Below are 21003 nucleotides of genomic sequence, written 5' to 3'. Positions count from 1 at the left end.
AGAAAAAAAGAAAGGAAAACCACGGCATGGATCCAGGCTTCATTCTTTTTAAGGGGGTGAAGTAAAGCCTCACGATTTTATCGTCTGATCGGCGATGTGGATCACAATAGCATCAGTTTCCTGAATTCTGGCGGTTACTTGAATTTTAGGTTGTTTCCAGTTTCTCGCTTTCACAGCACTGAGTTAGACTTTGTCCTTAGAAAGCATTTCTTCTCATGGATGAGTCTACTGGGGTCTCGGGAGTGGACGAATGGGTCTGAGAACACGGGGCCTCCTGACCCCTGTGGTCAGGTGGCCTTGGACAGTGGCGTGTCCTCCTTGGTGCTAAGTGCTTCTCCCCTGTCTCCGAACTTCTAGGTTACAGAGGAAACGAGCCTCATTCTGCAGACCCTGGGGTACACGTGCACGTGTCGAGGCATCATCAACGTGAAGGGAAAGGGGGACCTGAAGACGTACTTTGTGAACGCCGAGATGTCCAGGTCCCTTTCCCAAAGCAACCTGGCATCCTGAAGCGGCGCCTCATTTCGGCAAGAAGACTGTCTCTTCAGGAGGATACAATGCACTTTCTGACTGCACCGTTTGTCCCTCGTTTGTGATGTGCGTGCTCTGTTCTGTCCTCTGGAGCCTTTGCAGGCTCGTTCCTGTGACCCGGTGGCATCCCGTTTGGTGTCCGACGTGTGCCAAGACCGCCCTGCCACTTGCACTGTGCTTACGCCTCGGCAAAAGGAAAAGGAGCGTGTGATAGAGCAGAAAAGCAGAGACCTGACAGAGAGGAGAGAGGTGAAACAAACAAAAATTCTCAAGGCAATAAAACTAGGGGGTGTATATTATCTTCCAGTGCATGTTCTTTTCTGGAAAATATGGTAGCTCGCCAACCGCATCCGCTAGTCTGATACTCAAACACACAGTATTTGTGAAGAAGTTGACTCTGTCGCCCGCCCCCATGGAATCTGACTGTCCCCACCCCCGTGTCTCATTGCAGCAACTGTCCACGACCCCACTGGGATCCGTGGCTCGGTCGCCTGGCTCTGTTGTGTCGCGTGCCAGCAGCACGTTACCCTTCGCCACCAGAATTAGTTCTTTACAACCTTGGACTGGTTTTGTACCAAACGCGTCCGATGTTTTGATGCCATTGTCTTTTGTAAGGTTAATTCATTAAAAGTTTTATGTACTTTGGTTGATAGTATCTTTTTACCCCCTCCCCTCCTTCCTTCTTGCTCCCGTGGATTCTTCCAGACGTGAGTTGGTTTTCCATTTATTCTCCCTGGGACAGTTGTTTTGGAGGGGGCTCTCCGGAAGCCAAGATGGAGACAGCTTTGCGCAAAGCGGATCGGGACAGAGCTGGCAATGCTGGGAGTGGATTATGCAACTCCCTGGAAGGAAGGAAGATGCTTCAGTGTGTCATGTGGTCTCTTTTCATTTCGGCCTCTCTGGAGAACACTTGCAGGGAAAACTCTTTTACCAGTGAAAAGACTCTCTACTGCAACAACCCCGGCTCTGTCCACACGCTCTGGTCTAATACTCCCCTGTGGCTGTGAGACACAATGACCAGCCATCGCAATGGTTTGAACTTATGAGAAACGCTGCCAGAGCCCCACAAGCTGCCTCTTGCATCTGTGCATTTTTGGAGAGAGAAGACCTGGGAAATTGCAGTCTTGCAAACCCAGCTCTGAAGCTTTGGTTTCTTTTTTTCACATCAAGAGATCATACTTTGCCAAAGGGTGAAAAATAGAACAGTCATGCATAATCCAGTGTGGAAGAGGAAAGCTGCCAAGGCCAGCCTGGATGAGCAAAGCGTAGCTCAAGGCAGGCTTTCTATGAGAGATCGAGGACTCCAGTGACCCATTAGGAAGCAGCTGGGAACTCGGGCTGGAAGCACGAGGCCTCGGTTTGATTCCAGACCAGCCGTGAAACGTTGAACACCTCTTTCGATCTCTCTTAGGAGGATTTTCCTCCTTGGTAGCTCACGGCATCAGGTCTGATTCAAAGAGCTCACGGCCGTGAGAGAGGCTGGCAGGTACCCAGGCCTTGCTCCTGCCAGCGTGTCGCAGGACCAACACGGCCACCCTGCCGGGACTTTGGCTCATACTCTGTAAAAAGCGCTCTTTGAAACTAATAATCAGCCTTTATCACCAGAGTGAGAATATAGCATGACTTCTCCAATTGTCTGCCTCGGTCAGGAATTTTTTGATCCTATAATTGCAGCTCAGTGTTGGCCTTAATACATCTAATTGTCCAATAAAGGTGACTGAGAGGAGAAAAATGGTATTAAAGGCATTTTCTCTGCACTGTAACCAAAATCTGTAACCTCGGTTTCAGTGACTTCGCTTCTGTGGGGTCTCCTCCCTTAGAGCCCATCCACCCATCCTGTGGCTGTGCCTCTTGCCCTTAAAGGTGCCACTTGCAGATGGGTGATTCGCCAAGCACCGTGAATATGCCCCCAGGGAAGTTCCCATGGGATGCAATGGTTTAAGGATGTGGCGTTGCCGCAGCTGTGGCACAGGTTTTGCAAGTAAGGTGCAAGTTCGATCCCTGGCCCGGGAACGACCACATGCTGTGTGTTCAGCCAAAGGTAAATAAATAAAAATTAAAAACGACTGTTTTTTAAAATGCGCCCCCCGCCCCCAGGATGCAAAATAAGTGTTGTTTCTTTTTTCCCCAAAGCTGTATCACCAGTCTTATCAAACATTAGACTGTTAAAAGCAATCAGAGTTATGATCAGAATCTACCTCGCAAAGATCTGAGCACACAGGGGTCTCTCAAAATGTGCCCCAAAGTGTCAGCCTCACCTGGGAACATGTTAGAAATGCACATTTTAGCAATAAAAAGATGTTATACAGCACAAGAAAATATAGCCATTATTTTGTTAGAACTGTAAATGGAATATCATCTATAAAAATGCCAAACCACTGTGTGGCATGCCTCAAACTAATGTAATATTATCTATCAACTATACTTCAATTAAAAATAAAAATATTTTTAAAATCGACAACAACCACCACCAAGGGGGTCCCGTCATGGCTCAGTGGAAACAAATCTGACTAGGAACCTTGAGGTCGCGGGTTCAATCCCTGGCCTTGCTCAGTGGGTTAAGGATCCCGCGTTGCCGTGAGCTGTGGTGTAGGTTACAGACACAGCTCAGATCTGGCGTTGCTGTGGCTGTGGTGTAGGCTGGTGGCTACAGCTCCAATTTGACCTCTAGCCTGGAACCCTCCATATGCCATGGGTGCAGCCCTAAAAAGCAAAGAAACAAACAACAACAAAATAATAATAAAATAAAGCATAGGTTCAGGCCCTAGGTGAGACCTGCCAGACGGGAGATGCTGATGGGGGGCCCAGCGTGCTTATGCTCAGTGTGCTTTGCAGGACAAGTTCTCCAGGAGATTCTGATCCTCGCTCAAGCCTGGGCCCCCCACCTGCTACATTTTACAAAGGAGGAAACAAATCCAGAGACTCCAGTCCAGAGTCTCCCAGTGGATCAGTGACCAGGACGAGGCTAGAATGGAAAACTACCTGTTCCCTGAAATCTGCAAGGGTGGCTCCTGGTCACAGCTCCCCAAATTCAGACAACTACAGGCATTCCTGTGAGTGTGCCGTGCAAATGAGTGGACTGGCCTTTTCCGCCCATAAGCCCATCATGCCTGCGACATTGACAACACTAGGAATCGCTCCTCACTGTACTCCTTAACCGCTAGGTCTTGTGGGAAGCCCCCCCCCGCCCCATCAAAAACTCCATGAGTCCAGTCCCCTTGACGGTGAAGTATATTCAATATTCTGTTAAGAAAAAGCTATGTTGTTATGAATCTTCCATGTCATTATTTTTCCCAGCTGAGCAGGCTTTCCTAAAGACAGCAACACTCTGCTTTCGAAAAACCACTGAGAGTGGAAATTTTATAGACCAAAACAAACTCTTCAAATATATGTTTCTCTTGGATACGATGACGAACAGGCATTCAACGATTGGCTTTAAGTTGTAAAAGTCAAGATGCTAAAAGAAACATGTTTAGTTTTCACTGCTGCCTATCACATGTGTGCACTTTTGAAACCTTGCCCAATCCAAGCCCTGCCTTTTCAGAGCAGTGGAAGGTTAAGGGTACAGGGTTTGATTTAAAGTAACTGAAAATAACCTAGTCTGACATTATTGCAGCTACCTCCAGATAAAGCCCTTTCTTAGAGATGTCTTGTCTTTTCTGGTACTCCAGACTGAAGAAAAAATAATTTATAACAAACTTCCATAACCCAAGCTTTATGTATTCTCTATGATGTTATTATAAAAATGATGACTGCACCCAAAGGCGTTCCAAATAAACCACTATTTCTTTGGGAAAAAAAAAATAAAAGATACCTACAGTGAAAAACAATTTTTTTCAAAACTGTAAAGGAATATTAGAGTCACCCAGCCTGGAAAGTGCCAGGAACACAGTGTCTGTCCTCAGAGGATCAAAATAATAAAACTAGCAATGGAGGAAACAACAGTTAAATTAATTAGATCTCCTGCCCATTAACTGCTAAACTCTGGGAAAGGTAATCACAGTAGTTGAGATATGATTTCTCTACGAGATCCATTCCTTCAAACTCCAGCCAGTATCTTAATTCTTGAGTAAGTTTCAAATCATCTCCAAAGTAAACCTTTCCAACTTCCTTTAAAAGCAGCTGCTGCTTCCTCAAAGAAAATTGTTCAAAGTCTGAGTCACAGCAGTCACAGCCCCTATTGAGCCCGCTGAGACCACACTCCAGGGGTTCACTGATCCCCATACAAACGCTTCAAGGTTTGGAACTCCTGCTCTAAAGATGAGGAGCCATGGGCGCTCCCTGGTGGCTCAGCAGGTGCCATGTCTTATGTGGTGTCTCCCAAAGTGCCCAGGAGGGGGCGCTGTGCAGAGGTGTCACTGTTCTATGAATGACTGAGCCTGTGCCCACCCTACTTCCCAGAAGAGCGGCTCCTCTCCCTTCCTTCACTCAGCTTTACAAACCTGCTCCTCCCAGCGCAAACCCTCTCCTTTTTCCCTCCCGACATTCCCGGAACACTTACCAAATGCCTCCTGGGTTTGCTTTGAACAAGCCTAGGCGTCCGCTTGCGGCACATGGCAGGTTAAGGATCCAGCACTGTCACGGCAGCAGCTCCGGTTGCTGTTGTGGCTCGGGTTTGATCCCTGGCCCTGGAACTTCTGAGTGCCGTAGGCCTGGCCAAAAAAAATTTTTTTTAATTAAAAAAATAATAAAGATGAGGAAATCTGGGTTCAAGTAGGTGGAAGGATTTGCCCCACACCACGCAGCTAGGAGCCAGGATTCTACCCGGGTCTGGTGAACACCAAAGCGCGACCCCTTCCCATGACCTTTGGCCGCTTCTCCACTGAGGCGTGACAGCGGCATTGCTAGCCACCAGGCCACCCATCCCACGAGGGCTTTTGCCCTCAGTTGCTGTTATTTGTGGCTCAGATCGGGCATGGGGGGGGTGGATTTTCTAGAGTTCAGTTGTGCCAAAAAGGCAATTTTATTATGTCACCTCTTAAATATTGTTTGTGCTGTCAGACCAGTAGTGGTTTCCATATAACCATTAAGAAAAGTAACTTCAGGGAGTTCCCACTGTGGCCCAAAGAGTTACAAACCTGACTAGTATCCATGGGGATGTAGGTTCAATCCCTGCCCTCTCTCAATGGGTTAAGGATCTGGCCGTGCGGTGAGCTGTGGCATAAGTTGCAGATGTGGCTCAGCTCTGGTGTTTCTGTGGTTGTGGTGCAGGCCGGCAGCTGCAGCCCCCGTTCAACCCCTGGCCTGGATTCCATATGCCACACAGGCGGCCTTAAAAAGTGAAAGAAAGAAAAAGGAAGGGCAGGGAGGGAAGGAGGGAGGGAGGAAGGAAGGAAGAAAGAAACAGCTTTCCCATGAAAGCCTCTACCAAGAAGACTCACACACATGAAGAGGAGTGAACACAATTCAGCCAACCACCCTCAAGGGGGACAAAGTTTTCACTTTATTCAATGCTCACAAGGGATGGACGCCCAGCATCACTGTGTCTGACATCGGTTCCCATGACAACCCATCGCAGAGGCAGTCATCCTAAGAATCACAGGCCTCTGGCCAGGCTGGTCATGCCCCTGCCTGTGCCACCTCGCAAGTGCGCCCTTCAGGCCCCAGGTGGGCGTCAGGCTGGAGACACGTGCCCGAAGCCGGGCTCCTTGAGGCTGGGGATGTCGTTCTTCCGGTAGAAGTCGGCCTTCAAGTGGCCGGCGCGGCGGTGGTCCCGGTTCGGAGGCTCCACCGGCTGATGGATGCGCCACCCATAGACGGAAGACGTCAGCACGCCCACCGGCCTCTCGCGCTCCTGTCGAGGGGGAGCAGAGCACTCTTACCTGTCTGCGCGCCTGCGCGCCTGTGCACCTGCGCCCTGTGCACCTGCACCCTCATCTTGGGGGGGCCCCTCCAAGCTGACGCCAGGGGGAGCCTCTTCCAGTAGGTCACGCTCTGCCCCCTCTGCTCACAGCCAGCTAGTGCCCTCACGTCCTTCAGAGAAAAGCCAAGACCTTGAACCGGGCGCCAGGTACCCACAGACCTGATTCAGGGACCAGTTCTGCCTGGTTCCTTTCCCCAGAGACCCATCTCCCAGCCCCCCTCACCGCCCCAGCACCCCCTCATCCTTTACATAGTCCCCCAATCCCTTAAAAGTCTGTATGGCTACCATTTTTCCCTATCTGGAATTTGGCTCATTATTTATTTGGCTTTTACTTTTCTGTCTCCTCGCTGGAAGGTCAGCTCTAGGAGGGCAGACGCTTCTGTTGTACTCCCTTTCTGCTCAGTAGCACATGGGAGGTGCTCGGAAACTGTGAGTGGACATACATCGTGCCAGGCATGTGCTTATGAAAGAAAAGTGCTAATAACTTCACTTGCAACTTGGAATGAATGGATATAAACCAAACCAACAGGAAAAAACGTTCACGCCCATGACTCGAGTGGTGAGACCTCACAGAACCTCCATCACTTAACGGCACATCGACGTGAAAAGCTTCATTGCGGAACTTCCCTCGTGCGGCCCCGGGTTAAGGATGTGGCGTGGCCACAGCTGTGGCACAGGCTGCAACTGGGGCGCAGGTTCAATCCCCAGCCTGGGAACCTCCACGAGCCAGGCGTGCAGGGGGCGGGGGGAGACCCTCTAAAAGAGGAGTTTCCTTGAAAGTGACCAAGACAGCATCTTAAACATCAACAGCCACAGGCAAAAATCCTCTGACCTCCAAAGAAATCCCTCCAGATGCTTTTACATTCTGACTTCTGTGTATCGTGTAGAGATTAGGCTATTAATACAGCCCCCAAAGGTTCCTGAACGTACTGTCCTCATGTCAGACTTTGTGTGGACAATGTCCTAGTGTGACAAGCCGGCAGGAGGGTCTAACCAGCAGACAGATGGGCCCAACCACGCCAAGGGGATGCACGGCCTCCTGCCCCCTTAACCGCCCCATCCCCCCACCCCGACCCCACCCTTGAGCCTGACCTCCTCACCCTGGGGGTTTGGGTCCCTCTGTTGGTCACCACTGACCCTGCGTGGCTGCCGACCAGCAAAGCCCTTCCTTTTGGAAAACCATGGGGAGGTGAAAGAGGACCGGGCCATGTGTGGTGGACACAGCAGCCTGGTGATTCGACGTGGGAGGTTCCATCCCTGGGAAGCAGTGTCCCCGGGACTAGGGTGGCCTCGGAGGTTAAGCAGAGACCTACTGCATCTGTTGAAAAGAACGTCTGGGTGTCTGCTCTCATGCAATGGTTGAATTCCACACGACTAAACAACAGGAGCCACAAAAATTAACACTCAGTTGAATATGGCAGGACGGAGAGAGCTGTAACCTGAGCTCCGTCCTGGCTTCCAGGAGCAGGAAAACAGAGGAGGGGACTTACATGCAGCCAGCAGGATGCAGGAGTAACGCACAGGGCCTCTGTTAACACCTGTTAACGCCCTGAGTACCCTGTCTTTTTTCTCTTTTTTTGTCTTCTTAGGGCCGCACCCACGGCATATGGAGGTTCCTAAGTTGGGGGTCGAATCGGAGCTGTAGCAGCCAGTCTACACCAGAGCCACAGCAATGCCAGATCCGAGCCGCATCTGTGACCTACACCACAGCCCATGGCAACGCCGGGTCCTTAACCCACTGAGCAAGGCCAGGGATTGAACCCGCATCCTCATGGATGCCAGCTAGTCAGGTTTGTTACTGCTGAGCCCCCACGGGAACTCCCAACGCCGTCGTAATATTACCTCCTCGTTCACGTGAAGTCCCAGGCTTTTTGCATGTTCTCTGTCATCCCGGTGCAGTTTCTGATTATAACCTGGGTTCCTCTTCAAAACACAGTCATAGAGGGAAATGACTCCTGCCTGGGAATAAAAAGAGGGGCAGAGCCATGGGTTATTCAAGGGCTGAGCCAGGGAAGCTTCATGGGGCTAGAAAGCCCAAACGCTCTCTGATGGAGAGCGGAGACGCCCAGAAGGTTCCACCTGCACTGAGTGTGGGGGGAAGGTCGATAGCCGTCCCCCCCCCAACCCCACCCCAGCCCCCAGGGTCCTGAGAGGCCCCTGTGTGGGGGGGACTGTTTCCACAGGCACTTTTCCTCCACCTGTTAAAGACCCGTCTTCCCAGACGAGGCTCCTCGCGCCCCCGACCCCATCACTAGAGCTCAGACCTTAAAATAAGAACAATTCCCTCGATATATGTGTTTTCTCCTTCATTTCTACTTTTCTTCAGTTTCTCAAATGTTTTGTCATAAGCTTGCGCTGCTTTGAAAAACCAACAATATCTGAACACTAGGACAATATATCCCAACAGAAGTCTTTCCTCTTTAGCGAGATGGAAACAATTTCAATGTCTTAGCTACGGCAGTTGTGATGCATATAGATGCATGAACATATATACCTGGTGTGTGCTGTATTCGTACATGTACACATATGGATGATACACACACACAGAGCAAACATATGCATGACATACACACACACCCAGCCCTGCTGGTTAGAATGATGACAACGCTAACAGCGCAACCATCTGTAACAGCTCCACTTTCTTCTTACTACAAAAATAAAACTGCCTCGCTTGATATCCAGTAAAAGGAAAAAAAATCCATGTGTTAAGTGATCTTTAGTCTGTAATCGCCTCGTATGTCAGGCCTGTCGTTCTCCCAGCCAGGCCCCAGCGGCCTTGAGTCCTCCGGCAGCAAACGTGGATGTGCCACGTTGCTGGGCTTTGGGGTCGTGGCGCCTCTAACCCGTTCGCATTTGCTTGTTTTCCACCCCAAATAGCAATGCCAGAATGACTCCCTCCAGCCGCAGGACCCGGAGGTAGGAGGTATCAGTGAAAGGGTACACGACACGGGCAGTGTTGGAAAACACAGCCCACCTGTGCAGGAACTCAGAGCTGCTGGCAAGCGGGGGGACAGCTAGAGTGTCACTAGCTGCAGCTTCGGCCCAGCCCTGAAAAACTCTGCACAGGTCATCCCTCCTGTGCAAGACGCCCCTCTTGCACGGGAAGGATGTGAAGAGAATTCAGACGTGGATACTGTCCTGCCGCCACTGACCATCCATCTGGTCAGGAAAACAGGGCTGTCTTCCAGAAACATGATTTTCAGGTTCCTAAGAACTCGAGCGGCACCACGTTCCAGGCGCTGATTCAGTGACGCTCGGATCCTGGGTGGCCTACGTTCCCAGCCACTCCAAGTGGCTCAGCGGCAGCCCATGGCTTCTGCACCTGTGCCCTGGTGGCCATTTCACGAGGTCACCTGGCAGGAGCTTCTTCTTGGCATCTTTTCTCTCCTACTCAGCTGCTGGGTCTGTGCACCCATGGACCTGAGCTCCACACCTCCTGAAGGCAACCTACAGTAGCCTGTTACTCAAAGGGTTAAAACCAAAAGGCCCAAATCAGTGCAGAGGTGACACATGATTCAGCCTTTGGTACAATGACCACTGGCTTGCTGTTTGGGGGAAAGGAAAGAAAAGAAAAAGAAAAAAACATCGTTTTCCCCATCACACTACAGACAAAAGTAAATTCTGGATGGATTAGAAATGCAAGTGAAAAGAAAACTTAGGGAGTTCCCGTGATGGCTTAGCAGGTTAAGAACCCAACATCGTGTCCAGGAGGATGCAGGTTCAATCCCTGGTCTCACTCAGCGAGTTAAGGATCTGATGTTGCTGTGGCTGTGGCGTACGTAGCCTGGGAATCTCCATATGTCACAGGTGCAAAAAGAAAAAAAAGGAAAACTCATAAGAGACCTCTTTGGCATAAAAGCAATGGGGGAAATTTCGCAAAAAAAAATCAGTCACTTTGTCCACGTAAAAATCAGACATGTGCTTATCAAATAAAATTCAAACTTAAAAATGCTTTAGGAAGTGAAAGAGCCATCTCAGTATCTTTAACAAAGAGTAAGACATCCACAGAAGCTGGCCTGGTGGGACTGACTGGGTGCTTTGCTTCTGGCCCACAGACATTAAGCAAACCCTGCAGCCACCTTTTTGGGTAAGCCGCCAGGCCAGCAGGCCCCGCAGGGACACAACAGAAGCTCAAGGGCACCCCTCCTCTGCCGGGGTGGTGGGAGACCGAGTCTCCAAAGAAGCCTGCCTACTTTTCTGTACACGAGATATTGCAATGCAGACCCTTCCCTGCGGGATTGGTTCCAAGCTACTGGCCAGGCCTGGCGGAGGCCCACAGGCAGACTGGAACAGTCACCTGACACCCCACCACCCTCACCTCACCCCCACTTCCACGGTAATTTAAGCTGGGCTCTTGGTCATCAACTAGAAGGCCCTCCGGCCTGGAATACCCTCTGGCCTGGCTGCCTGGTGAAATGAGTGTGTTTCAGGGAGGAGCTGCAGCGGCAACAGAATGACCTGGTTCCCGGGCACTCAGCACTTGGGTGGGAGCCGCATCTGTGGCAGAGGTGTCCCCTGTGCCTGGGGCCTTTTGGCCCAGAGAGGAGGTGACCAGATGCAGGGCTAAGGGTCAGCCCGGCCAGAAGGGGGCAGCACTGACACAGGGGAACTGGATCCTCTTGCACGGCCAGCCTGGCTGTGCTAGCTCCCTAATGCAGGTGTCCCCTCACGCCTGACCCTTCTGAATGGAGTGGCCCTGGGGCTCTTGGACTTGTCCTGGGAGAAGGACTAAAGAGGGAGGAAGCGAGGGACTCGGGAGCAAAAGAGAACGCCATCGCTGTTATCTAACGAGGAAGGAAGCCTTGCTGCACATTGGCCCCGTGCCTGAGAAACCCACTGCCCACAGCTCTCAGAAGGAACCAATGCAGCCTGATTTCTGACGTCTGGGCTCCAGAAACTGGGAGGCCATGCGTTCTGTTGCCTAAGCAGCCAGGTCTCTGGTGCTACTTTGCTACCAACAAACATACACAGTAAGGAGAAGCAGCCATCCTTTGAAAGATGGAAGGTAGGAATGGAGGAGCTCCTGTTGTGGCTCAGTGGGCTAAGAACCCAACAGTGTCTGTGAGGATTCGGGTTTGGTCCCTGGCCTCCATCAGTAGGTTAAGGATCCGGCATTGATGTAAGCTGTGGCATAGGTCGCAGATGCAGCTCTGATCCCATGCTGCTGTGGCTGTGGTGTAGGCTGGCAGCTGCAACTCTGATGCAACCCCTAGCCTGGGAACTCCCATATACCACAGGTGTCGTCCCCAAAAAATAAAAAATAAATTAAAAAAAATAAAGTAAGGAGTTCCCGTCATGGCGCAGTGGAAACAAATCTGACTAGGAACCATGAGGTTGCAGGTTCAATCCCTGGCCTCGCTCAGTGGGTTAAGGATCTGGTGTTGCTGTGAGCTGTGGTGTAGTTCACAGAAGTGGCTCGGATATGGCGTTGCTGTGGCTGTGGTGTGGACAGGAGGCTACAGCTCCGATAAGACCCGTGGTCTAGGAACTTCCATATGCCACGTGTGCAGCCCTAAAAAGACAAAAAATAAAAAAGTAAAATAAAATAAAAATAAATAATAAAGAACAGAGATAATGCAGAGGTTATGGCAGAGGAACCAGAGACCCCACCATAGAACACTCTGCTCTGAGGAAACTGAACTGGTGGGCCCCCTGGCTCAGTAGACATCTCCAATGTTCAGTTCTCCTCTACTGACTACACAGAGGATTGATCTTCCTAACCACTTTAGGTTAGCGAAGCCATGTGGCCAGTCCTAACCAGTGAATGGTGAGTAGAGGTGACATGTGACTCTTCAATCAAAAGCCTTTGAGAGCCGGTGCCAGGGACTCCTGAAGCTCCAGAGGGAGGGGTTAGCAGCTTCTGCCGTGTGGCTGGGGGACTGTACTGGGCAGTGCTACCCTTCTGGACCCCAGGGGACACCTAGCATGAGAAATACATGTAGGCCATGGAGACTGTGGGGGCTGCTTGTTATTGCAGCATATCCTAGCTTCTCATGACTAATGCAAGCTCTGTAGCAAGGAAGGAGTCCTGGCCCCCACCACCTCCAGCCCACAGGGGGCCCTGGCGGCTGTCTCTTCTGGGTTTGGGACTCTTATTATGCCCAGTGCCTCCTCCCAAACTTGGAAACTCTTCTTCCAGACGTTACGCAAAGTCTCACACAAGTAACTGGAGTAAGATTCTAGGCAAACTGAGCCCTTTGTTCTTCCCTCCCATTTGGAACAGAAATGCAATGCTTCATTGTAAGTTTAAACAGCTGAACTGCCAGGAGGCAACAAGAGAAAGGAAATGAGTGCGTTCTTCCATGATAACTGCAGCATGGGCGATAGCAAGTGTTCACCAAACACATCTCCTCTTCTGGAACAGGTTCCACCACAATTAGGCGGGGGCCACGTGACCAGCTCTGGCCGGGGAATCTGGGAGAAACCAGCAGACACCACCTTCTAGGCCTGGTCCATAGGAAACTCTCCCACAGGCCTCTGCATGCTCTCTCTTTGCTCATTGGTCAGCAAATTAAAGGACCCAAGGAAGGTCTGCAAAGTCCCAAAGATTCCCAGACCTGCAGTAATGGAGCCTGGTTTCCCAGGTACCTGCATGGAGAAGAGCCACCAGCAGAAACATGCATGCTGGGCCCTAGTTCATTAGTTATGTTTACATGCTTCAGGCTAGTGGTACAATCATGTTAACAACCTGCTCTCCGGCAAAAAAAAAAAAAAAAAAAAAAGACCTGATTTGTAGTGTCTGCTGATTTCCGTGGTGTAAATACTCCCATCGTGATCAATGTCAGGCTTCCAACTGGATGCAGAGTTCAGAAGAGACACTAAGAATCCCCACTCTGTCAGTATGATCGGGCTTGGATACAACACTGATTAAGACCCTCAGGGTTTGGGGTCCATCTGTTTGCAGAGCCTATCCTGGCCCACCTGGTCTAATAAGGTGATGACCTGGCTAACATCTCCTGCCCTTGTGGCCTGAAGTACTGCCAGCTCTCACCTGGAAGCTTTCAGGCACCTGTGCCTACCCAGAGCCGTGTGAAACTGAAAATCCCCAAGGTGACTGAAAGTGGTTTTCTTTGATTCATAAGGGCTGCACTTTACTTGTGATAAATTTAGTGCTTCTCCTTGGGAGTCTAGCAATGTGTGAAGTCTAAGGAGGCTGTTTTCATTAATTTTAACATTGTCCAAAATTCCCTATCTCGAGAGAACTGTTATGTTAGCTTTCTTAAAAGGACAATATTCAACTATTCTCTTTGGTTTGTGGCAAAGACTGTGTTTCCTCTCTGGTGTGTTAAGATCCCAGGTCTGGGAAATTTTGGATAACTTTCCAAATAACCTGACTATTTTATCAGTTTAATAAGAATGGAGCCAGTCGCCTTCTCTCTTCCACTGACAGCAGCCCCCCATTTGCCTTCCATCCCCCGGCAACTCACATCGAGGAAGAAAGTGCCATCCACAGGGGCTCAAACCCGACTCTAATCTTACATGTGCCTCTTGGTCAAATAGATGGGGGAAAATGCTATTTGTTTTCATGTATCATTTGCTTGCTGTGCTTCTAAAACGGGGATAATTTAGGAAAAAAAAAAGTCTGAGTTATACTGTTAAATGAAAAGTGTGTTGCAAAGACATACACAGAGTTGTGTGATGGTGTGCGATCATGTCCTCCAGAAGTTCCGCACACAGGGCCGCATTCACGTACACACACGGAAAGGCGCGCCCGGCCTGCCCACACGGCGGTCATCACTGGCAGGAACACTTACTCCCTCCTCCCAGAGGGACGACTTCCGCTGGAAGGACGCACATGGCCTCTCAGGACTTCCTCCCTCCCTCCTTGGTGTCCTGCCCCTTCCCAAGCTCTACCTGCCCCTGAAAGTGCAGCCAGCCCAGACGAGAGAGAGAGAGGGAGGGAGAGAGAAGCAACGACAGTCCACTCCCAAATCGGATCCCCGAGGAAGAGAGCAAGGGCAAGGATAACCCAAAGAGCAGATCATCCAACAAGGAACCTCTATTTAGCCTAAGAGGCTCCGCTTGTCCATCGGCAACTTGTCTCTTTGTTTAAAACATCCCCGTGCATGTATTTCTCCTCACTGGTTCCTCACAGGTGTTTATGATGCACCAGCTACGAGACCTGAGAGCACTCTGATGGCTGAGGAGAGAGGAGTCATGCAAATACATTCCTGGCCTCATGGACCAGGAAAAAAAAAAAAAAAACTAACACGATAACTCAGTAACTATTTAGTAGGTTAGATTCTAATAGGCACAGAGGAGAAAAGTCAGGCAGGCATGGCCACACCTGCATCCTCTACCAAACACTGTGAATGGGAGGCCCGCGGGTGCAAGAGTCTGCTGGATAACAGAGAAACTGGGCGAGATGTTAACAGGTGGAGCTTACCTGGCCTCCACAGGCAGCACGAGTGGCCGAGAGTGTGTGGCAGATGTGCTTGGCGCCTAAAGGCTCCTCCACCCAGGTGGGGCTTGGAGAGTCAGTATCGAATACCCGCTCTGTCCCAGATACAGGCACGGGCCCTTCAGAGCTCCCCTTTGCACCTCTGCACCGCCAACACCCATCGCTAACTGCTCAGCGGCTGCACTTGGCAAAGGGAAATTCAGCATCAGGAGGGGCGAGAAACAGTCAGCCCTTTGCCTCGGTGTCTCCACCACACACCGTCAAGGAAAAGTCCACTAATCCCACCCAAACTAAGGTGGGGTTTTCTAAGCAAAGCTTCCCTCAAGACAGAGCTCCCCACATTTGCATGAGGGAAAGAAAGCATATTCTAAAACTGCCTAAGAATTTGTTTTTAAATGCAGCTCCTAGACTTTGAGAAATTTAATCAACACCTTCATAAAAGGGCATTCTCCTTCGCCTTAGCTTTCCCATTTCGGTAGCAGGAATGGTGTACGAAGCAGAAGAAGAAAAGAGTAATTTCAAAATGCCAGTGAACTGGATCTATGCAACACTAGCTTATAGAAAAAGCCCACACTGCTAGAGGCCCGCAGGGAGCAGGACAGGAGTTGACAGCATTTTTTCCTGGCAGTTTTAAAGGATAAATTTGTCTTAAGATCCAGGGCATTACTGAGGCTTTAAATAAGCATGCTGCTGTGAGAGCTTTAACTCCGGGCTCCCGCAGGGGAGGTGACTTAGAAGACTAGGACCCGCCAGATGGACAGCCAAGCTGTGTACCTCACCTGTGTTACTTTCCCACAGTGACTGCGAGGAGAGGATAAAAAGACTGGTCCCCTTGGGACCCAACCCGCGACAAAAAGGAACTCTAATCATCATGAAGAAGAACGAATAATAATAAGAAGAACTCTACTGGAGCTCCCTGGTGGCTCAGCAGGGTAAGGACTTGGCATTGTCACTGCAGTGGCTCAGCTCACTGCTGTGGTGCGGGTTCGATCCTTGGCCTGGCCTGGGAACGTCCACGTGCCCAGGTGCAGCCAAAATAAAAAGAAACTCTGCTTACATTGGGCTTACTATGTGCTCCCTGCTCCTCGTTAAACTAATTCCCCTAAGAGCTCCACGTGGCTGGTGCTGTTTGATCCCTGATACCTAGCTGGCGAGGTGAGATGGAGTGTTTTGTCTGTGGCCTGGGCAATCCACACAGCTAGTCACATGGAACCAGTATTTTTACCCAGGACTCCTGGGCCTGTGCTGCTAACTAGCTAAGGAATAAGTTGCTGTGTAACACAGCAACTGCAGTGTTTCTTCTCAACTTTGAGTGCCACCTGGAATAATTTACGAAGAATTTAGGGGCAGCTGAGTCCCCAGCAAACCCCGTGATAGACTCCACCCTCTTTAGTTCAAAGGCTCTCAAGTTCAGAGAATCAGCGGCTGGACTCCTACAGCTGATGAAATACCAGTTCTTACTATGGGACTTTAGCACCATTGGCGCCGGTTTGCAAATGCACTTTGAAATGTCTTCTGTTGTTCCTGCTGCTTTTAAAGCTTTCTTGTTTAGGTGTTAACACTTCTGCTGCCCCATTTTCTTTCCTGTGACACTAAAGGCCTCAGAACTAGGACTTGCCTGTGACCTCAGCAATCGACGGTACTGAATTTTTTTTTCCTTAAAATCTGTTTTGCATTAATTTGTCTAAGGCCCATCTCTACCTTCTAGGAGCGGTAAGACCTCAGAACAGGCCTTGGCAGGTGTTTCCTATAAAGGGACAGATACTGTCTTAGGCTCTGAGGGTCACATGGTCGCTGTCGCAACTACTCAACTAGGTGTGGTTGCCATAGATGGTACTAAACAAATGGGCACGTGACTGTGTGGTTTTTTTATTCCAGTATGGTTGATTTGCAATGTTGTGTCAATTTCTGCTGCACATCAAAGTGACCCAGTCGTATATATTATATAATTATATATATACACAATTTTTATTCTCACACTATCTGCCATCATCCCAAGATACTGGATATAGTTCCCTGCTGATACATGCACCCCTATGTTCACTGCAGCACCATTCACAATAGCCAAGACATAGAAACAACCTCAATGTCCATCAACAGATAAATGGATTAAGAAGATGTGCTTCATATACGCAATGGAATATTACTCAGTCTTAAAAAGGATGAAATAATGCCATGTGCAGTAACATGGGCACAACGAGAGATTCTCAACTAAGTGAAGTAAGTCAGAAAGAGAAAGCACATGACTATGCTTTAAAAAAACATTCTAACAAGAGGTGGCAGGGCCGATTTGGCCCAGGAGCCTTCCTATGCATGACGCCTGCATGGGGGGCACTCCTCTTGCCCATCTCTGATCTCCTTACAGGTACGGAGCCCCAGTCACCTCATACCTCTCTCTGCCCCTTGGTTGATTTGGCCCAGAAAGGGGGCACCATGTGTCAGATAGGTGAATCTTTAGGAAGAATAAACTGAGTCTGCCAGACTCAACTCTGCCCCCCTTTCCCCTGGCAATGCCTGGCCCACAGGGGTTTGCGGCTGGGGGGGGGGGGTCTCTTCCTTTTCCTAGACCCACAGCTGTCTTAGCTTCAGTCTCCCCAAACCCAAACCCATTTGCCCAGAGTCCTTAGTGGGATCCCGCACCCTGGCTTTTGTCACTGATAAATATGGATCTTGGCCCCCATCTGCTTAATCCTTTAATTCCCCACGGTGGTAATTAACAAGACCTCTCCAAGATAACACATAAAATGGTGTCCTGTGAATTTTTTCATCAGGTCAAGAAGCCAGACAATATTTATAGACTTTGAATAAAACTGGATGAACCAACTGAAAACATCAGGACGCCCGCTTTTTGACTAGCGATAATAAAGAGTCTGCATTTTAAAATTGTAAACTTCATTACGAAATGAAATTACACATAGAAGTTCTTTCAAAAATATTGATCATGGGAAGAAAAAAGAAGAGGTCCACGGTGGCACCGAGGTAGGACCCTCTGCTCTCAATCCCATTCCCGTCTTATCGCCCAGCGGGTATTCAAGTCTGGGGGCGTCAGTACACAGGGATGCAAAGGCTTGCGTGCTGCAGGGGTCCCCTTTCTTCCTCACGTGCTTTTGTCCTTCCTTATTGCTCAAGGCCAGAGAGGTGCCAACAGATACTAGAGAGCCTCCTGGCTGAGGTTTGTGTGTTGGTGGGGGAGGGCTGCCAAAATCAAGTACCCAGGCCGGGGGCTTCAACGACAGATATCTGCTGTCTCACAGTCCTGGAGGCCAAGGTCTAATCCGGTCCTGACTCCCGGACCTCGGCCCCCGGATCCTTCACGGTTCCTGGGCTCAAACCCACCGCAGCTTTTCTCTGCAGCCCCGCCCTCAGTCCGACGCCCCTCGGACCCCCCGACACTCAATAGGATAGCCCCGCCCCAGCCTGTAGCCCCACCCCATTCCTTCTCCCCCCCCCAAGCCCCTCCCCAGAAGTTCAGCCCCTCCCCCAGGACCCTCTCCGGCAGTGCAGCCCCGCCCCTCACCTGCCTCCCTCTGCCAGTGGAACCCCACTCCCAACACCCTCCAGGTGAATGTAGCCCCGCCCCTATTCCTTCTGTCCCCCCCCACCTCCCTCCCCATCAGTGCAACCCGCCCCCATTTCTTCCCCCGCCCCCCCAGCAGTGAAGCTCCGCCCCATCCCATTCCCCGCCCCCCCAGCCCCTTCCCGGCAGTGCGGTCCGGTCCTCGGTCCCCACCTCCCAGCCTCGGTCCCCGGCTCAGCAGCGGCCCCGCCGCGCAGCCGCACCCCCGGGCCGCTCACCCTGCCCTGGCGGTAGTAGTAGCTGTGCTCCTTGGGGTCCTGGCGCCGCGGCGGGACGTAGCTGAAGGCGGACAGCGCCGAGATGGGCACCGGCCGGGGCTTGCCCCGCAGCGTGGCGGCGGTGACCTCTTCGTCGTCGTCCTCCATCCGGCCGCCCTGCTCCGTCCCGCCAGCCGTGGAGCCCAGTCCGGTCCGTCAGCCGCTTCCGGCGCCCGCGTTCGGCCGTCGCTTGGAAACCGCGGCTGCGCGACGCCGGAGATGGGATGGGGCGGGGCGAGGGGCCGACCCCCCCCCCGCCCCCGACCCCGGGGTCTTTCCTTCTGGGTGAGTCCGCGGAGCCCCCTCGGCTAAAGCCGCTGCGTGGGGTTCCCGCGTCGGAGGCTCCTCTGGGGTCCGCGCGTTCCCACCTGTTTCGCTCTCCCCGCGCAGAGTCGGACCCTCCACTCACAGACCCCTCGCTGTGCGTGGGGCAGTCAGTGACCTTGCGCCTGCTGTGTTCCAGGGCTGGGGTGTAGCCTCGAACCCTGCTCCAGTGAGAGAAGCAGGCGGTAGGTGTGAAAAGATGAGAAACTTGAAGAGGATCTGGAACAGCGCTGCGCAATAGGAACGTAGAGAGAGCCGAGCGGCAGGAGTAATTGAAAACTTTCTGGTAACCACGCTCCCATCGTTTCCTGAGCAGCGGTCCTCTTAAAAGCCCTGGCAAAGAAAAGAAAAAACTCTTATAATTTCCTACTGCTTCTCTCAGTTTCACCAACTTCTTAAAAACCAGACGTAGGAGGTCCGCTAATGGTCAAGCCTTCGGCAGGTGAGCTGGTGTCACATTTTGTAAAGTGGAAGCAGTTGAGGCCAATTATCTTGAGAATTCAGCTAAAACTGAGACTGGAATCGTTTCATTGTGAAATCTCTTTTCGCAGCTATGTGGACTATCCGCTAGTCAGTTTTTGTAGGTGACAATTTGTTCTGCACTAGACTGATAGCTGTAGGGCGTCCAGTTACCCACCTCCCGTCTTTCTCTCTAATAGCTCAAGTCTGGCACGGGGCAGATACTCAACAGCTACATGGTGACTCGGTAAAGAAATTCAGCTGTCAGAGTGGCTTGGGTTCCTTCTAAAGGTGAGTCTGGGACAAGGGCTTGGATGCTCTTGCTTTGTTGGGGAGGTGATTCCAGGGGGCGGAAGGTGAGGGACAGGAGGAGGGAGAACCCAGGAAAGTCACTTCAAGGTTAAATTCTCAAGGTCATCCCTGAGGGCGATTGGAGCTCCATCGTGTCCAGGAGCCTGGAGCAAGCCTCTCAGAATCACTCCCAGGTCAAGGAGGCAGCTTTTCTTTCTGGCTCTCAGGCCTCCTGGGGTGAGACTTCCTTCTGGATTGTTCATTCCTGCCCTTGTACGACCCCTACCCAGACCTGCCTAGGCTCTCCTGTGGGTCCCCTTGGGGTCACAGAAGCCCTGGGGCTGCCAGCAACAGGCACCAGCATTCAGCTGAGATGTGATGCTGTTTTTAGGAGATGGGTTGCAGCCCCGGAAGGACCACCACCCCGAGGGTGGATTCACACGTGAGGCCAAGAGGCTACGGGGCTGAAACGGGAAGTGGAGGAAACAATAGGTAAGGTGAAGTTGGCTGGTTGCAACTACCCAGACGTTTTAGTTCCTTTTTAAATAAATATTTCCCCATGTAATCCTGTTATGTATTCCAGGTACATGAATGGAATGCAAGGTCAAAGGATCTAATTTGTTTAAGCCCCCATGTCTGTGATTTGTACTTGAACGTTCAATGTGGGGGAAGGTGTTGGGGAGAGGGCTTGGATCGTCAGTGTTGGAAAATGAGACACACGAACACGGGGAGGTCTCGACAAGGCTCTTTCCTTTTGCAGAAGGGCACGGGTGCTCCAAAAGCCGCGCAAAGGGGAAAAGACCCTCCCCTATTTATCCCTAACGCAGGTGATGTACCGGCCCCTTCCCATGGGGCGGGTCAGGGCGCACATTCTTCTCCTGGGCTAATTTGAAACAAATTGCAACTGGGAGAAGAGGAAGAGAGGAGAAGGGTCACCAAGATTTCCTTTGATAGAAAAGACATTATGTTACTTTCCACAAAGGGAAGGATAAGAAAACAGAAACCCTATTCTCAGAAGAAGTGGGTTAATAGTACAAGAAGGCACACTGAGTGCGGGTTAAGTCTGCAGGAGATCAGATCAGCTTTGTTTCACATGGCACCCTCCATCATTTCATCCCACTACTGCATCCTAGAATCTTCACCAGCGGCCAGAGCTGACGCTGGGTGCCAGTTCTCTGACTGCTGTTCGTGCAGCCTGCTCTGGGATCTGCCTGGACCACCCTGCTGCTGAAGCTTCCTCCTGGGAGATGGGGACACAGACAGACCCTGGAGGCTGCCACAGCTGTGGGAACTTGGGCAG

The 21003-nt window shown here is 51.0% G+C and overlaps 2 protein-coding genes and 1 long non-coding RNA gene across 8 annotated transcripts in view; 2 read left to right on the top strand and 1 right to left on the bottom strand.

Moving 5' to 3' along the window:
* Positions 1-2263, top strand: part of ADCY2 (adenylate cyclase 2) — a 426457-nt gene extending 424194 nt beyond the window's left edge. For both annotated transcript variants that reach the window (XR_014831042.1, XM_021077007.2), the window contains exon 25: positions 358-2263. Coding sequence is in view for 1 of the 2 variants with exons in the window: in XM_021077007.2 (XP_020932666.2) it covers positions 358-510 (153 nt within the window). In the remaining variant the exon portion in view is untranslated. The remainder of the gene's footprint in view (positions 1-357) is intronic.
* Positions 1-18821, bottom strand: part of CFAP90 (cilia and flagella associated protein 90) — a 28730-nt gene extending 9909 nt beyond the window's left edge. For 2 of the 5 annotated variants that reach the window (XR_014831052.1, XR_014831053.1), the window contains exons 1-3: positions 18591-18821; positions 8237-8353; positions 5033-5183 (exon numbers count right to left, since the gene is read on the bottom strand). Coding sequence is in view for 2 of the 5 variants with exons in the window: in XM_003134147.7 (XP_003134195.4) it covers positions 6146-6325; positions 8237-8353; positions 18591-18737 (444 nt within the window). In the remaining 3 variants the exon portion in view is untranslated. Of the gene's footprint in view, positions 1-27; positions 6326-8236; positions 8354-18590 lie in introns of those variants that run through there. The other 3 variants (XR_014831054.1, XM_085001981.1, XM_003134147.7) reach the window with 3 other exon arrangements.
* A 291-nt stretch (positions 18822-19112) lies between these two features.
* On the top strand, positions 19113-20225 carry LOC102162536 (uncharacterized). Its single transcript, XR_014831055.1, has 4 exons — positions 19113-19239; positions 19336-19395; positions 19613-19703; positions 20095-20225. It is a non-coding gene; the product is annotated as an uncharacterized LOC102162536 (long non-coding RNA).
* Positions 20226-21003: the final 778 nt, after the last annotated feature.

The sequence above is a fragment of the Sus scrofa genome, chromosome 16 (genome assembly GCF_054392235.1).
Source record: "Sus scrofa isolate SSC_HxYL_T2T_F1_AM1 chromosome 16, Sscrofa_HxYL_maternal_Yorkshire_Landrace_v2.0, whole genome shotgun sequence".
Lineage (NCBI taxonomy): Eukaryota > Metazoa > Chordata > Mammalia > Artiodactyla > Suidae > Sus > Sus scrofa.
The sequence above is the reverse complement of the archived record's forward strand: the minus strand, read 5'-3'. Positions and strand labels throughout refer to the sequence as shown.